The sequence below is a fragment of the Ursus americanus genome, chromosome 2 (genome assembly GCF_024610735.1).
Source record: "Ursus americanus isolate L20-20 chromosome 2, mUrsAme1.1.p, whole genome shotgun sequence".
Taxonomy (NCBI): Eukaryota; Metazoa; Chordata; class Mammalia; order Carnivora; family Ursidae; genus Ursus; species Ursus americanus.
The window spans coordinates 15840971-15857811 of record NC_142128.1 but is presented as its reverse complement, the minus strand read 5'-3'; the positions used below and the strand labels follow the sequence as shown (position 1 = coordinate 15857811).

The following is a 16841-nucleotide window of genomic DNA, read 5'->3' as shown; positions in this document are numbered from 1 at the left end:
GTAGTATTTTTTTCCTTTCTTTTTTTAAAATTTAATTTCAATTTAGTTAACTGTATTAGTTTCAGAGGTAGAATTTAGTGATTCATCAGTTGCATATAACACCCAGTGCTCATTACATCAAGTGCCCTCCTTAATGCCCATCACCCAATTACCCCTTCCCCCGACACACCTCCCCTCCAGCAACCCTCAGTTTGTTTCCTAGAGTTGAGAACCTAGGGTTATGGTTTCCCTCCCTCTCTGTTTTCATCTTATTTTTCCTGGAAGAGTATTATTTCTGAAAGGATCCTTAAGGCATCTGAGGGAGAAAATCAAGGGATTACAGTTAATGGTCTCAGAAAATGAGAAATAGGCAAGAAGTTCTTGTGTGTTGATTGGTGGAAAGTGTCCATGAAATTGGGGTGACAGTCTAAAGACAGAGTGTTTCTCTCTCTCCCAACTCGTCTCTTTTTCTCTTTCCCTCTCTCCCTTTCTCCTTCCATCTAGTGTAACGTACTGATTCCAAAGTAGAAATTTGCTGAAAGTGCCCTCTTTTTTAGCAGAAAATAAAACATCCTGGTTTCTTAGCCTGGCTTTCTTGGACTCCCACAGTCTGACTCCCTGGTTTAAACTTCTGGTTCTCCCAGACTATCACCTTCCTCTTGGACCCCAGCCTGGAACACCCTTCTACCCCGCCTCACCTTATCTGAGACCTACACAGAGTCTCTCTGATGCTAAGATAGACCTGGGACACTTCATTATTATCTTTTTAAGTTTTGAGTTCTGTGTTAGAGTGAAAAATTGAAGGGTTACAAATGTGTAATATTTTATTTATTTAGTTAGTTAGTTTTTATTTAAATTCCAGTTAGTTAACAAAGTGTGATATTAGTTTCAGGTTTATAATTCAGCGATTCAACACTTCCATACAACACCCAGTGCCCATCACAAGTGCACTGTGTAATCCCCATCACCTGCTTCACCCGTCCCCTACCCACCTCCCATCTGGTAACCATCGGTTTGTTCTCCATAGTTCAGAGTCTGTTTCATGGTTTGCCTCTCTCTGTCCTATTTTTTCCCTATGCTCATTTGTTTTGTTTCTGAAATCCCACATATGAGTGAAATCATATGGCATTTGTTTTTCTCTGACTGATTTATTTCGCTTAGTCTAATACTCTAGCTTCATCCATGTAGTTGCAGATGGCAAGATTTCATTCTTCTTAATGCATGAGTAATATTCCATTGTGTGTGTATTTTATATATAATATATAAATATTAATTAATAAATATATATGTATGTATCGCATCTTCTTTATCCATTCATCAGTCATCGGACGCTTGGGCTATTTCCATAGTTTGCCTATTGCAGATAATGCTGCTATAAATATTGGGGTGCATGTATCCTTTTGAATTAGTATTTTTGTATTCTTTGGGTAAATACCTAGTAGTGCAACTGCTGGATCATAGGGTAGTTCTATTTATACCTTTTTGAGGAAACTTCATACTGAAAAATGTGTAGTATTTTAAATGTTAGCCTCTGTGAATGAAGCCAACCTCTATGAATGACTTCTATCAGAGGGCCTTAGCTTGAATTCAGGTTCTGTCACTTAGTATCTGTGAGATCTTGGGCAAGTTTCTCATCTCTCTGTCCTTCAGTTTCTTCATCTATAAAATGGAATAATACTAATACTTACCACAATAGGTTAAGATTGAGGATTAAATGAGTCACATGTGTAAAACTTTTAAATTCTATTTGGCACACAGTACATGCTATTTAAGTGTTGACCATTATTTGGCATTAATGTCAAGTATTCAAATATGGGGCTTTTTGCTCCATATGAGGCAAATGGCCCTCATGACTAGCATCACCATAGAATTCATTATCCAAATCAGAATTTTTGAGCATGTCATTAAAGGAGGCACTATTAACAATTACATTGGGGGAACAGACTGGAGCTGCTCTGGTATATTTTGCCACACTAATTATGGACCTCTCAGCTTTACTGACCACCATTATCCACACTGGTTTCTCCTGCTCAGAGATCATGGCAGCCCTTGTTCACTGTATCACTTATTTAGCCCTTAGCATATGCTTTCTGGAGCCAGTTTGTATTTGCTTTTATTACGTACCTATGTCCCGTCTTCCCAACTGAACTGTGAGGACAAGGATGCATCATATACTTCTTTGAGAAGTGTCCAGATCAATGGCTTGACAAAGAGATGAGTGATGGTTCCTCTTTTCCTACTCCCATGAAACCTCTTGGTAGTCTGCATGCAACAGTATACCAAACACTGGGCAGAATATTCCAAGCTGCTTGTTTCCTTGACTTTAACCTCATTGATCCCCTCTGTTAAAAGTTTTCAGTGGCTTCCTATTACTTTTGTGGAAGAAGATTGCAACATTCTCCTCTAAACCCTTCAGTGGTTTTTCTACACACTTGAAAATGAAACACAACTTCTTGTTGTGGCCACAAAGCTCTGTAGATCAGGTCTTGTCCTGTCTCTCAGATGCTGCCCTTACCATTCACCCGCTTATTCCTCCCACTAGAACATAAAGTCCAGGAGGACAGGAGCTTTGTCTTTGGCACTGAGTATTTTCCTAGTGCCCTGTACCAGTGCCTCGTGCAAGGTAGATGTCAAATATCAATTTGTGGAATGCGTGAATCTATTTTCTCAATAGCCCTTGTAAGGTAGTTATTATTTTATTCCTTCTTTGCAAACAAGGAAACTGCAACTTGTATATGTGAAGTGATTTCACCAAGGTCACAGAGCTGAAAAGTGGCAAAAGCGTTCATTTCTTTATTCATTCAACAAGTATTTAGTGAACAGCTGCTAGGCCTCATTCTTCCAGGCACTGAGGCAGGATTCGAATTTGAGGCTAATGATTTTAGAACTACACCATCTTCTTTCTATCTTTTAAATTTTGTATTCTTTGTAAGAATTATAAAAATAATAGAAGGATGTGTTCTTTCTGTGAAATAATTCAAACAATAATAGAGATAGATAAGATCAATTTCTCCTTTGACATTTATTCCTTTTTCCATTTACCGATAAATACTAGCCAATCCCCAGAAGTGAACATTGTTTATTATTCTAGACACACACACACACCCAGAGGGGGGGGGGGAGAAACATATAATTTTATGTTTAATCCTTACTCCTGTAGGGTAGTCTGCTCTAACTATGGTTCATTTAATATTATCTTAAAGACTTTTTAAATTTATTTGTCAGAAAGAGAGAGAGAGAGCACACAAGCAGGGGGAGCAGCAGGCAGAGGGAGAAGCAGGCTCCCCACTGAGCAAGGAGCCTGATGCGGGGCTCGATCCCAGGATTCTGGGATCATGACCTGAGTCAAAGGCAGATGCTTAACTGACTGAGCCACCCAGGGACCCCTTTTTAATGTTATCCTAGATATCTTTTCATAACAGCACATAAATATCTACCTCATTTATTTCAATAGCTGCATGTCATGCCATAGGATGAATGTGCCATAATTTCTTTAATGACTCCCCATATTAATGAGTGTTTGGGTTTTTCTGCCTTTTCATTATTACAAATAATTTCATTATTATTATGGTAAATTCCTTGTACAGGCTTTTCTGGGCATTGAATATGAATAATTCTTTAAAACAGAGTTCAAAGCAGAATCATTGGGTTGAAGCATATGTATTTTTTAATTTGAACAAGTATTGTCAAATTATCCTTCTAAAAAGCTTTACCAATTCACACTCCTGGTAACAGTGCATGAAACTGCTTGTCATAATCAGGATACATATATTTCTGTTGTCCAAAAAATTTCCCTTGGGCAGTTTTGCATTTTAATCTCCACTCTTGTGTTTGGATCTGCTTTCTGTCACTATCGATTATTTTTGCTTGAGAATTTCATAGATATAGAATTATATTGTATATCATATTTTATATCTGGTTTCTTTTTTTCCTAAAAATTTTAATTTCAGGGTAGTTAACATACAGTGTTATATTAAGTTTCAGGTGTACAAAATAATGATTCAACAATACCATATATTGCTTAGTGCTCATCAGGATAAATGTACTCTTAGTCCCCTTCACCTGTTTCACCCATCCCCCCACCCACCTCCCCGCTTCATGTCTTTTTTATTCCCGTTTCTTCCTCTTTATTGTATGTCTGACTTCTTTTGCTCAACATAATTATTCTGAGATTCATCCATGTTGTCATGAGTACCATTAGTCTGTTCCTTTTAATTGCTGAGTAGTATAGAATTGGGTGAATGTACCACTATCTGTATCTCTATTCAGTGGTTATTGGACATTTGGGTTGTTCCCATTTTTTGGTTATTATGAATAAACCTGCTGTGAACATTTGTATTTGCATACAAGCGTTATTGTAGACATGTATGTTCATTTCTCACGAAATTGATGGGTCATGTGGTAAGCGTATGTTGAACTTTATAAGAAATTGCCAAATCGTTTTCCAAAGTGGTTGCACCATCTTACACTCCCTTAGCAACGTATCAGGATTCTATTCATCCCATATCCTCCCCAACACTTAATCTATCTTTTAAAATTTTAGTCACTGTAGTGGCCATGTCATGGTATCACCTTGTAGCTCTAATTTGTATTTCCCTGACGAGTAATAATGTTGAATGTCTTTGCATATGCTTATTGGCTATTTGTGTATCTTCTTTGTGAAATGTCTGTATTAGTCGCTTAGCAATTTAAAAGACTAGATTGTATGGGGCGCCTGGGTGGCACAGCGGTTAAGCGTCTGCCTTCAGCTCAGGATGTGATCCCAGCATTATGGGATCGAGCCCCGCATCAGGCTCCTCCGCTATGAGCCTGCTTCTTCCTCTCCCACTCCCCCTGCTTGTGTTCCCTCTCTCTCGCTGGCTGTCTCTATCTGTGTTAAATAAATAAATAAAATCTTAAAAAAAAAAAGACTAGATTGTAGTCTGATAATAAGACAATAAGAGTTTGTCATCAATTCTGTATCCATGTTCCTTGTCAGGTTGTATTGCAATTTTTTCTCCTAGTGGTAACACGTATTTTCTACCCTAGATAAATGAAAACATGTGCACACAAAAATCTGTACACAAATATTGGTAGCAGCTCTATCCGTGCTTGCCCCAAACTGCAAATAATCCAGATGTCCTTCAGTGGGTGAAGGAATAAACACACTACGTGCATCCGTGTGATGCATACTCAGCAACGAAAAGGAACAGCTTACTGCTACTTGCAACAACTTGCATGAACTTTAAGGGCATTATTCTGAGTGAAAGAAACCACTCTCAAAGGTTATAAACTGTATAATTCCATTATAGGACATCTGCAAAAACACTAAACTGTTGTGATGGAGAACAGATCAGTGGTTGGCAGGGTTTAGGTATGGCAGTGGGGGTCACTACAAAGGGGTAGCATAGAGGAGCTTTTTTGGGGTGGATAGAAATATTCTGTGTCCTAATTGTGGTAGTGGTTATATGAATCTATGTGATAAAATTCATAAATGTACACAAAGAGAAATCAATTTTGTCGTATGTTAATTAAGAACATGCGATAAACAAAAAAGCAAATCAACAAAGCCTTCATGAGTATGTAGGTGCCTGTGAATGTTGGTTTTTGAATGGAGAGAGATGTGACAGGAAATAAATACATCTTTAATGCTGGTTACTCTGTTGGGGGAGGAAACAAAAATGACCAACTTCTTCAGTGTACATTTTTGTATTGTTTTGAAACAATTGTTTCAAAGCACTTACTTCAATTAGCATTTGGTGATTTCAAAATTTGAAAAACATCTACTAAAAATGGAAAACATTAGGAAAATATTTCAAAGGAAAAAAGTATTTCTGCTTTGTTGAATACCTGATGATGTGGTAGAGAATAAGACGTGTTTCCATTCTTCTTTAAAAATTTATTTATTTATTTATTTATTTATTTATTTATTTATTTATTTATTTTGGAGGGGAGGGGCAGAGGGAGAGGGAGAGAATCTTAAGCAGACTTCCCACTGAGAACAGAACCCAATGGGGGTGCTCCATCTCACCACCCTGAGATCACGACCTGAGCTGAAACCAAGAGTTGGACGCACAACCAACTGAGCCACCCAGGTGCCACAAATGTGTCTCCATTCCTATGGAGCACAGCCTGGTAGAGTCCAGTTGCCCACATCTTTCAGGTGTCTCATCTACAAAATGTGGCTTCTATTAGTCTCTGCCCAATGGGATTTTTTTTATAAGGATAAATACCTTAATGAACGCTTGAAACAGTGCCTGACACAAATGATTACTGTAGCTGCTATAATATACCATCTATGAATTGGAGAATGTATATATAATGGAATAGTATTCAGCCATAAAAGAGAATGAAATCTTGCTATTTGCAATGACATGGATGGAGCTAGAGAATATAAGTGGAACTAAGCAAAATAAGTCAGTCCGAGAAAGACACTACATGATTTCACTCATATGAGGAATTTAGGAAACAAAACAAATGAGCAAGGGACAGAGAGACAGAGACAGAGAGGGAGAGAGACCAGCCAAGAAACAGACTCTTAACTATTGAGAATAAACTGATGATTAGCAGAGGGGAAGTAGGTAGGGGGATGGGTGAAACAGATGATGGGGATTAAGAAGTTCACTTGTCATGATGAACACAGGGTGACATATGGAATTGTTGAATCCCTGTCTTATACGCCTGAAACTAATATAACCCTGCATGTTAAGTATACTGGAGTTAAAATAAAATGAAAAAAAGTGTCTGTCATGTAACGGGGAGTCAGTTAATATTAGTTTTGGTGGCCTGAATTTTAGTTTTGGAGTGTGGATACGGGGATGTGGGGCAGATGGCAAGGATCTTTCCTGAGTGTGGTTTTCTGGGTCTCCCCACTTATCTGTTTTTCTTAGCCTTGCTATCTTTTAACTTCAGGGAAACGTCTCTCTCCTTCCCATCCCCTGGTTGACCTATCACCCTCCTTCAGGACCTAGACATAGGGCGTTTCCCTCTTAGGCTGATACTTGACTCCTTGCCTACATTTAGCTCAGAGAGGGACCTACATACCCCAGAAAGTGTGGGTGAGGCATACGTAGCACTGTTGGACCTGCAGGTGAGCCAGCCTGGGAGAAATGTGATCTCAGAGCAGGGCATGATTTGAGAGGTGCTGGGGAGGGGGTTCTGCAAGGTACCAGAGATCTTTAAGGGGAATGAGGGAATTGGGGGAAATACCCAGAAATGAGGAAAAAGGATACTTAAATTCTATCTCTTTCTTTACCTTAGGCAGATGGCTCTTCTTCAGGCCAATAAGGATCTCATTTCTACAGGAATGAAGGAATTTAATGTTCTGCTGAATCAACAGGTAAGCCCAGGCACTGTTTCAAAGGGCAGGCCTAGACTCTTGGCAGGTGGGTGAGGGCAGAGAAGGGAGAATAATCTGGAGCTGGGAGAGCAATGGTGCAGTTGATGGAAACAGAGACAGGGAATGCAAATCAGGGAAAGGAGGATGTCGGAGTTTGTGAGTTATTTCTGAATCACACTGCTGACCACATTCTCCCTTGCCACCCCCTCACCCTGCAGGTCTTCCCTAACCCTCCTATCCCTGAAGAAGCCATGATGACTATGGTGGATGACTGGGTGAACTTCTACATCAACTATTACCGGAGGCAGATGGTGGGGGAGCAGCAAGAGCAGGAGAGGGCTCTACAGGAACTTCAGCAAGAGCTAAATGCTCTGTCCGCCCCTTTCCTGGTCAAGTATAGGGCATTCCTGAACTCCCTAAATCAACCACTGCCCTTCTCCTAGCCCAAATACCCAGGTCTGCCTCTAAAGAAACCCTTAAATCCTGCCTCTGTGTTCTTCAAGTGCTCAGGCTCTGCTCCTTCATGGTGCCACTCGACCCTGACACCTCAATAAAGACCAAATTGGCTTGCTGGTCTTCCTGGCTCTTCTGTTCTTTTTCAGTTGTCGGTCCCTGACTTGTGGAGGCAATTGGTTCCTTTTCCTTTAGCCCTTCTTCCTACATATGATCTTGGATATTTAATTTCTTTAGAGCAGAGGTTAGCAGCCTTAAGTAACCACTGGGCAGTAATAAAATAGCCTGAAGGAGAGGCCAGGCTGGCAGAGACTACAGAGAAAGTGCTGGGGGGAGGAGTAAAACAAAACAGAACTAAAAAAAAAAAAAGCTCTCCAGAAATTGTGGCCCTGGGCATTCTTGTCTAGAAGAAAGTTGTTGAAGACTCCCAGTCTTGTTCATCCTACGCTAGGTGGAATCAAGAGGCCACCCACCTCAATTTTCCAATTCCTTGCCCTTTGCCCCAGCTTGAACAAAGTTCTAGGAACTAACGATTCTACTGCCACAAATACCTCCCTGGAGCATCGTTGTGATTTAGAGCTGGGAAGGATCTTGGGAACCATTCAATACATCCCTTAGTTTCCAGATAGGAAAACCTCAGATCCCAGGTGTGGGAAACAGAGATTCCTGCCTGTCTCTGAGGCCCCAACCATTTCCTGTTGTTCCCTGGCCTAGACTTCTTTTCTCCTCAACCTCTAAACCCTGTAAACCTCTTCATTGCAGGGTGGAATCACGGAGGGGTCAGGCTCACGGTATTTAAAAAATGAAATGAAGGTGTTAGAAAGAGGAATGTCCCACAAGCTTTGTGATATCTTCAGAAAGCATCAGAGGTGCCCAGCACAAGTGAGCAGGGGAGGAGGGATAGAGGTGGGGAAGGGGCAGGAAGCACTGGTCTGGGGTGTGTGTGTGTGTGTGTGTGTGTGTGTGTGCGCGCGCGCGCGCCAATCAGAGGCTGCCTGAAGAGCCTGGGCTGGCAGGAGGGAACAAGGAGCTCTCCTGTCATTTCCTGTTTTCTCTTCAGCCAGAAAGGTTTGGTGGTGAGAGGGGTTGTTTTCTCATTCCAATCTTCAGCAAGTCTTCCCTTCGGATCTGTGGGCTCCTACCTCCGACTTTTGAGCTGGTTTGGGGGCTTCGTTAGACTAGTTCAGGTGGGGTGGGGAGCAAAGGCAGAAGAAAAATGATAAATTTCCTTATTATCTACAGCCCACTGACAAGTCCTTAAAACAGGCAGAGTGGCATTCCTCTAGGGACTCAACTACCTCAATGTCAACCGTTTGCTGAGGGCAAAAGGCAATCCTAGCTTGATCCACCCACCATCCCCCTCATCCTGTAAGTCTACTTTAACATATAAAAATTCCTTTAGAAATTTCCTTTATCTCTAAACCCCCCAAGATATGTGTTGGCAATCATCCCCCAAGCATATGGCCCACCGATATATATCTGAAGGGTCTCATGACTAAGGTTTTATTAGATGGTAATAAATGACCTTTCCCAACAATAGCTAGCCCCTCAAGGTCCTGGAAACCTTGCTTCCAAAATTCCTTAGAGACTTATGCTATCCCCAACCCTCTCCCAACTTGAAAGTATATAATGGGCCACTTCTGACCCCATTGCAGCTCTTTCTGCCCACGGGTCCTATCCCCGTGCTTTAATAAAATCACTTTTTTGCACCAAAGAGGTCTCAAGAATTCTTTCTTGGCCGTCGGCTTCAAACCCTAACGTCATCTGTCCTACATCACAGGGTCCAAAGGGAACAAGCCCAGTACCCCCAACCATCCTTCCAAACTTAGGGTGTGAGGATGTCAGGACCCATCAAGAGAGTTGCAGTCTTCCTGGGAACCAGGTGGTGAACATCTTTGAGGTGTGGCTGGTGATCCAGGTGGAGGCCGGGGCCTACCCACTGTGCCCTTCAGGAAATTTCAGCCAGTTAATGGGATGCAGGGCCTGCTCAGATGGGACAGTGGTCATAGCATTACCTTTGCAGAAAGACCTACACTGCTGTGCATGAGTGGAGGAGAGAGACTGAGGAGCCATATGAAAAAAAGTATTAGATTTACTCTGTTGCTGTATGAAGGTGAAAAGAATGGTCAGAAGCCACTTTGGCTCAATTAGTGACGATAAATTTTCCATAAATTTGAAACTCTCTAACCTTGGGAGTTGCTAGCTAGCCATTTCTCAAATGCGCAAAGGAAGATAGAATGGGAAATTCAATGGCCAAATTCTATTCCAGTCATTCCATAATCTTGAAATTTACAAGTTGCAAACCTTTTTTTTTTTTTTTTAAGGATAGAAACCTGTTAAAATTGCACTGCATGTTCTTGCGTTCCTAGTACCCGAGCATCTGACTGTAAATCTACAAAGAAGTAAAATTTGGAATATTTTGACTTTTCAGAGGTGTGAATCACAAGGATCTGATGGTGCATAAGAATACAATTAAAATTACTGGGCCAATGAGTACCCCAAATCCATTACTATTCCTGCAGAAAAATAAACCAAAATTAGCAGGAAGAATAATGTTTCTTTTGCTTTGACAGCAGTACCTGAATTAATGCTGGAAGTTAAGATTGTAAACAGAAGAATGAAATATTACAGCAATAACCCTGCTCTAATCCTGACCCTAACATTGACCTTGACCCTAGGTCTGACTCTGAACTTAATAACCTTACTTTTAATCTCACCTAACCCAGGGGTGGCTTTGAAATTTAACCACATTTAACCTCGCCCTGACCTTGACATCCAGTCCTACTTGACCTTGATCCTGACAATGACAGACACCCTTACTCTCCCAAATGTCCCTGACCCTCATGCTGACCTCTCCCATTTTCTTTCTTTTCTTTTTTTTTTTTTTTAAGATTTTATTTATTGATTTGAGAGAGAGAAAGAGCGCACAAGCAGGCAGAGCAGTAGGCAGAGGGAGAGGGAGAGGGAGAAGAAAGCTCCCCATTGAGCGGAGAGCTGGTTGTGGGGCTCGATCCCAGGACCCTGCCCTCACATGGATCCTGATGCCTAACTACACCCTGAACCTTACCTGACCCGAATTTTCACTCTGATTCTGCCCCTGACTCTCAAGCTGGATTCTTTTTTGATTCTTATCCTGAAACTGACCTTCACTTTGACCTCACCCTAACCATGACATGACTCTTTAACTCTCAACATGTTGCTGACCCTGTGACCATGACCGTGACCCTCATAGACCCTTACTAAGGCTCTGAAATTCATACTGACTCTGATTCCGAACCCAACACTTAACTTGACCTTCGCCCTGACCCTCACCGTCAACCTGACACTAATGTGCTGACTTTGATCCTGAAGCTGATCCTGACACTACTATCACCAAGACCCTGACACTGACCTTAACTATCAAACTTTCCTGATGTTGATTTTCATCCTGACACTGACCCTTCCTCCCTCGACTTGATCCTTACCCTTACCTGAACCTGCTTCTCACCAAGACCCTGACTATGAGCATGAAACAGACTCAACACCAGTATATCCCTATTCTCACTAATCCTGACCATAATATTCATCCTCTGCCTGATCCTGTCACCAAGGATCATGTTTATACTGACCCTCACCCAAACCCTGATTTCAACCCTAAAGCTTACCTGTCTCAGACCCTAATCTTCAACTTCACTGTACACCTGATCCATTTTCTTCAATTTCACCATACACCTAACTTTTATTTGACCTTCAACCTAAATCTAAGCCAATACTGAAATTCAAATGTACTGAGTCCTTCACATTCACCCTAATACTGACGCTCAAGCTGATCATTATTCTGAACCTCACACTCAACCTGACCAACTTGATCCTGACCCTGAATCGGACTCTGAATCCAACCCTCACTCTGTCCTTGAACCTCATCTTCACCCTCTCCATGACCATGACCTTCAACTAACTTTGACCCTGACTTGATCCCAACATTGACTCTATACTCTCCACCCCTCAAAATTTAAACTGAATTTGGTCTTTGATCTGAACCTAATACTGACCCTGATTCTGATTACTTTGACCTTGGACTGATATCCTGACCTAGGCACTAACTCTGAAGTTGACTTTTACTCTGACACACATAATCACCATGACCCTAAACCTTACTTTGACTCATGCCTGACCTTGGTGTGTGTGACTAAGATCCTAAGTGTGTGACTTAGATTCTGACCCTTAACCTTATACGCTACATGACTCTAATCCTCACCCTGACCCTGAACTGCTTGCTCAAACTGACTGTGACTATAACACTGACTTGATATTCAACCTGACATTGACTGTGCTTGTGACTTTCTTATGATCCTCACCGTACTCTGATGCTGATCCACTGTGATCCTCACCATGTCCCTGAATTTTACACTGACACCGAACGCTTATGTCTCTCTTACCCTTACTGGATGCTCACACGGACCTCGACTCTCATACTTTTTGTCACCATGACCCTGACCTTTACCCTCAGTTTGATCTAGATACTGATCATGACCATGATTCTGACCCTGAAGTATATAGTCACTGTCACCTTGACTCTGACTCTCATTCTGATTCTACCTCTCCTCTTTACCTAAACCTTACCCTGATGCTTACTCTCATCTTGTGTCTGATCATAACACTCACTCTGACTTCTCATCCTGAAGCTATCCCTACATCAGCATTCAATTTGACCCTCCACCCTGCCCCTGAATCCAACCTCACCATGACCATAAACTTGACCCTTACCTGACCCTAACTCTGATGCTCACACTCCACTTACCCTGACTTGACCACAACCTTCTCCCTGACCCCGACCTCACCCTGACTCTACAACGACCCTTACACATACCTTCATTATGTCCGTGAAAGAGCCTTGAATCTGAAACTTATGCTGAACCCGAACCAGACTATCAGCCTGACCCTGGCGCTAATCCTTCCTCACCCTGACCCAGGTTGGCACCGCACCCTGATTCTGATGCTGATACTGACCCTGACTCTCATCCTGAGCATGACTCTGAATATTTGCCTCATATTCCTGACTTCTCATCTTCACTCTGACACTGACCACCATTCTGACCCTCACAGTGACTCTCAACCTGACCTTGAGCATGACCCAGCAATTTGTTTTGAACTTGAGACTGACCTTCACCCTTACACTTACCTGATTCTGACCTTTCTCCTGACATTGAACCTGACATCATACTCTGAATCATACCTTGATTCTTACTCTAGAAATAACTTTGTTTCTAAACCTTACCATGTTCCTGAACCTGACCCTAATGCGATCCTCACCCTCATATTCACCTTTATCTTGCACTCTGAACTTCACCTAATCTGTCAACCTAACTAAAACCTCACTTTGACACTCAAATGACCCTGATCTTCACTATGACTCTGACCCTGATCATTAACCTCATCCTCACCAAGATAGTGCAATTCACATTGACCATTACCCTGACTCTGACTCTGATCCTAACTATGCACTTTAGTTTCATTTTATTCATACTTTAAACCTGACCTTCACCCTCACTCTCACCCTGACATCATTCTTCCTTTTTTTTTTTTTGAAGATTTTATTTATTTATTTGACAGAAAGAGAGATAGTCAGCGAGAGAGGGAACACAAGCAGGGGGAGTGGGAGAGGAAGAAGCAGGCTCCCAGCAGAGGAGCCTGATGCGGGGCTCGATCCCAGAACGCCAGGATCATGCCTGAGCCGAAGGCAGACGCTTAATGACTGAGTCACCCACACGCCCCCCGACATCATTCTGACCCTCATCATTAACCTGACCTTGACCTGACACTTACCGTCACCCAATTCTGACATGAACTTCACCCAGAAGTCACTGACTCTGACAATGACCATATCTCTGACACTGATAATCACCCCGACTGAACCCCAGTGCTCACCCTGATACCAACTCACATTCTCATCCACACGTGTATGGAGTCCCTCACATTGACCATGACCCTGACTGTGACTCTCACATTGACCTTACAATAACAATATAGTAGAATCTGACCCCGATCCTGCTTCTGACCCTCCTCCTTACCCTAATCTTTACTTGACACTCACTCTGTCCCTTGTACTCTTCCACACCCTTACCATGATCAAAATGCTGACCCTTATTGTGATCATCACCCTGACTCTGATCCAGAGGCTCATCCTGACAGTAATTCTAATTCTCACCTTCACCCTGATCTTGAAATTGTACCTCACGCTGACCCTGACAATGACCACTATTCTGACCTTTATTATCATTCCACCTTGATTCTGACCATAACAAACATGCTGGCTCTGAAACTTGGTCCTCACATATATACTATCTGATTCTTGTCTTCACCTTGAAGCTTCTAGGTGATCTTCAACCAGACCAGGACCTTGACCATCATCACCCTGACCCTTTTACTCTGGTCTCTCAGTCTGATTACCATCTTCATACTTAACTTGTCTGTGATCTACCCTCACCCTGATTTTAACTGTGATTTTACCCCAAATTTTATACTCACTATGACCTTTACCCTGATTGGAACTTTGACTCTCATTCTTACCCTGAACCTGATCTATATTCGGCTCTTATCCTTACCTATGCTGACCCTGATTATTTGAACCTGACTTCTGCCCCGGTGCTACACTTACTCTGACCATGGCCCTTACCATGACCTTCAACCTGATCATTACTATAAGAACCTTGCCCTGAACCTAATCCTTGCCATCCCTGACACTTTGTATTAATCCTGTTTTATAATTTTTTGTACTTTATGACACTTTAAATTGGAGTTTTGCAGACTTGGGAGAGACTGCCATTCCCTGGGCTAGCTAACTCCTACAGAGAGCAAATGACTTCCCTTGAAGCCTACCTTTCATATGCAAACCAACCAATCCAAAGTCCATACCTCCCAACTACTTCCTTTACCGGGTGTTCTCAGAGCTCTTAGATTCTTGGCCAGTATTCCTCTGCCTTAATCATCCCAGGGCCAGGTACCAGACAACCTGGGACAACCCTTATGCCTCAGAACCCCCTGAAATTATTCAAACTAGCCAATGGTTAGCTTGCTTACCCTGCCTGGCCCACTCCTTTCCATGAAAACTATAATAAAGCCTATGCTTTGCCTTCACTCTGTTTCCTAACCCCAGTGCTTCCCCATGTGGCTCTGTGTGACGTGCCATGCCCCTTCCACTTGGGAGCTGCAAGTAACAAAATATCTTTTTTTTTTTTTAAAGATTTTATTTATTTATTTGAGAGAGAGAGAGAGAGAATGAGCAGTGGGGAGGGGCAGAGGGGTGGAGAGAGAGAAAGAGAGAGAGAGAGAGAGGGAGAAGCAGACTTCCTGCTGAAAAGGAAGCCCGATGGGGGGCTCAATCCCAGGACCCAGAGATCATGACCTGAGCCAAAGGCAGACACTTAGCAACTGAACCACCCAGGCGCCCCAGCACAATATCTTTTCAATGGTAATCATATCTTGATTTGTTGGCCTCACCTTACTTGAACAATAATAACCCTACATTAAAAAACACACTCATCCTCACCCTCTCTATTACCATCTCCCAAAACTGACTCTGATGTAACCTGACACTAACTCTGACCTCCTCTCTCCCTTGAGCCTTAACTGAAATTGACCTTCAACTTGACCTTGACCCTACCCTGAACCTGACTCTGATCAGCACCCTACACTAAAAACAAGGTGACTGTGACTCTGATTCTGAAGCAGATACTGACCCAGACACTGTAGTCATATTTACTGAATCTTTACTGACCCTCTTCCTGACCTTGAACCTGAAACTAGCCTTTACTTTTACCATAAGCCTGATACTCTCACACTTACCCTGACTCTGGTCCTTACTCTGTCCTCAGCCTTACCTAATCCTTGATATGACCCTCACTCTGAGGCTGACCCTGAACTTGACAATTACCCTGACCCTGAACTTTACATTGACCCTCACCCTCACCCTCATCTTGACATTCACCCTGACCCTAAATTTGACTTGGTTACCCTCATGCTGAAACTGACCCTGGTGATGCAGGCTGCTGGGTCTGAGGACCCAGAGTGGGGGCCCGTAGGACCAGCCAAAACGTTCATTGGATTTGTACAGGATAGAAATCAAATGCAAAGTGAAAGGAAGTGAAAGCAGAGTTTATTAAAGATATATATGGAGTGTAGATATGGACAGAGTGTCTGGAAGACTTAGAAAGGAAAGAAGAGTGAGTCTCATCTTTGCTTGGGGTCTGGGGTTTTTATTGAGGATGGTGGTTTCGTGCATGTGTCTTTTTAGTAATCTAGGAACAAAGATGAGTGTTTAGGTGTTCCTGATAAGTCATTTATACCCTGGAGCCAGGAGTCTTGATGAGTCAGTGGTCTTGGTAAACTTTCATGATGACCTCACCTAGTCACTCCTTAGATGTTATCTACTGTGCTGGCCGATTCCAAAGAAATCATTAAATCCTTGACCTTTATAAGAAGGACATACATTATGTGTTCTATAAGGCATGTGCAAGGTGGGGGTGTAGGTCCTAGCAAGAATAGAAGCAGGAAAAGGAGCAAAAAAAAAGCAGTTTTGCAGGGGGTCCCTTTAGTTTTTCTGTCTTACTAGGATGACTTATGACTGACCTTGACCCTGACACCAAATATGATACAGACCCAATTCTGTCAAATGACTCTCATTTTAACTCTTATCCTGACTCTGACCTCCAAGCTGACCCTGACCTTTACACAGAATACGACCCCAAACCACACCCAACACTGACTATGACTGTGTTCCTGATGTTTGACATGACTCTGACCCTGCCTCTCACACAAACACTGACTCTGATCTCACCCTCAACATGACCCTGAACTGATGCCACACACTGTTCCTGACCCTGACCATTACCATTGCACTGATCCTGGCCCTTGCTATGATGCTGACGATCAACCTGATCCTGACTGGGACCATCACCTTAACTCTGACACAAACCTCACTCTAAAGATGCATCTCATCTTTATCTTGACCTTTATTTAATGCTTACTCTGACCCTGACACTAGATTCACCATCCCTAAACTCAACTATAACTCTTACCCTTACCTCTATCCTAACATTACTCAGATACTGAT

General features: G+C 42.4%; 1 protein-coding gene across 1 annotated transcript; it reads left to right on the top strand.

The window, feature by feature from the left end:
* Positions 1-6920: 6920 nt before the first annotated feature.
* AHSP (alpha hemoglobin stabilizing protein) lies at positions 6921-7873 on the top strand. The gene is made up of 3 exons (XM_045786259.2): positions 6921-7048; positions 7219-7297; positions 7516-7873. Exons 2-3 carry the CDS (start codon positions 7223-7225, stop codon positions 7738-7740), a joined length of 300 nt encoding a protein of 99 aa, XP_045642215.2. The 5' UTR covers positions 6921-7048; positions 7219-7222; the 3' UTR covers positions 7741-7873.
* The last annotated feature ends 8968 nt before the right edge of the window (positions 7874-16841 follow it).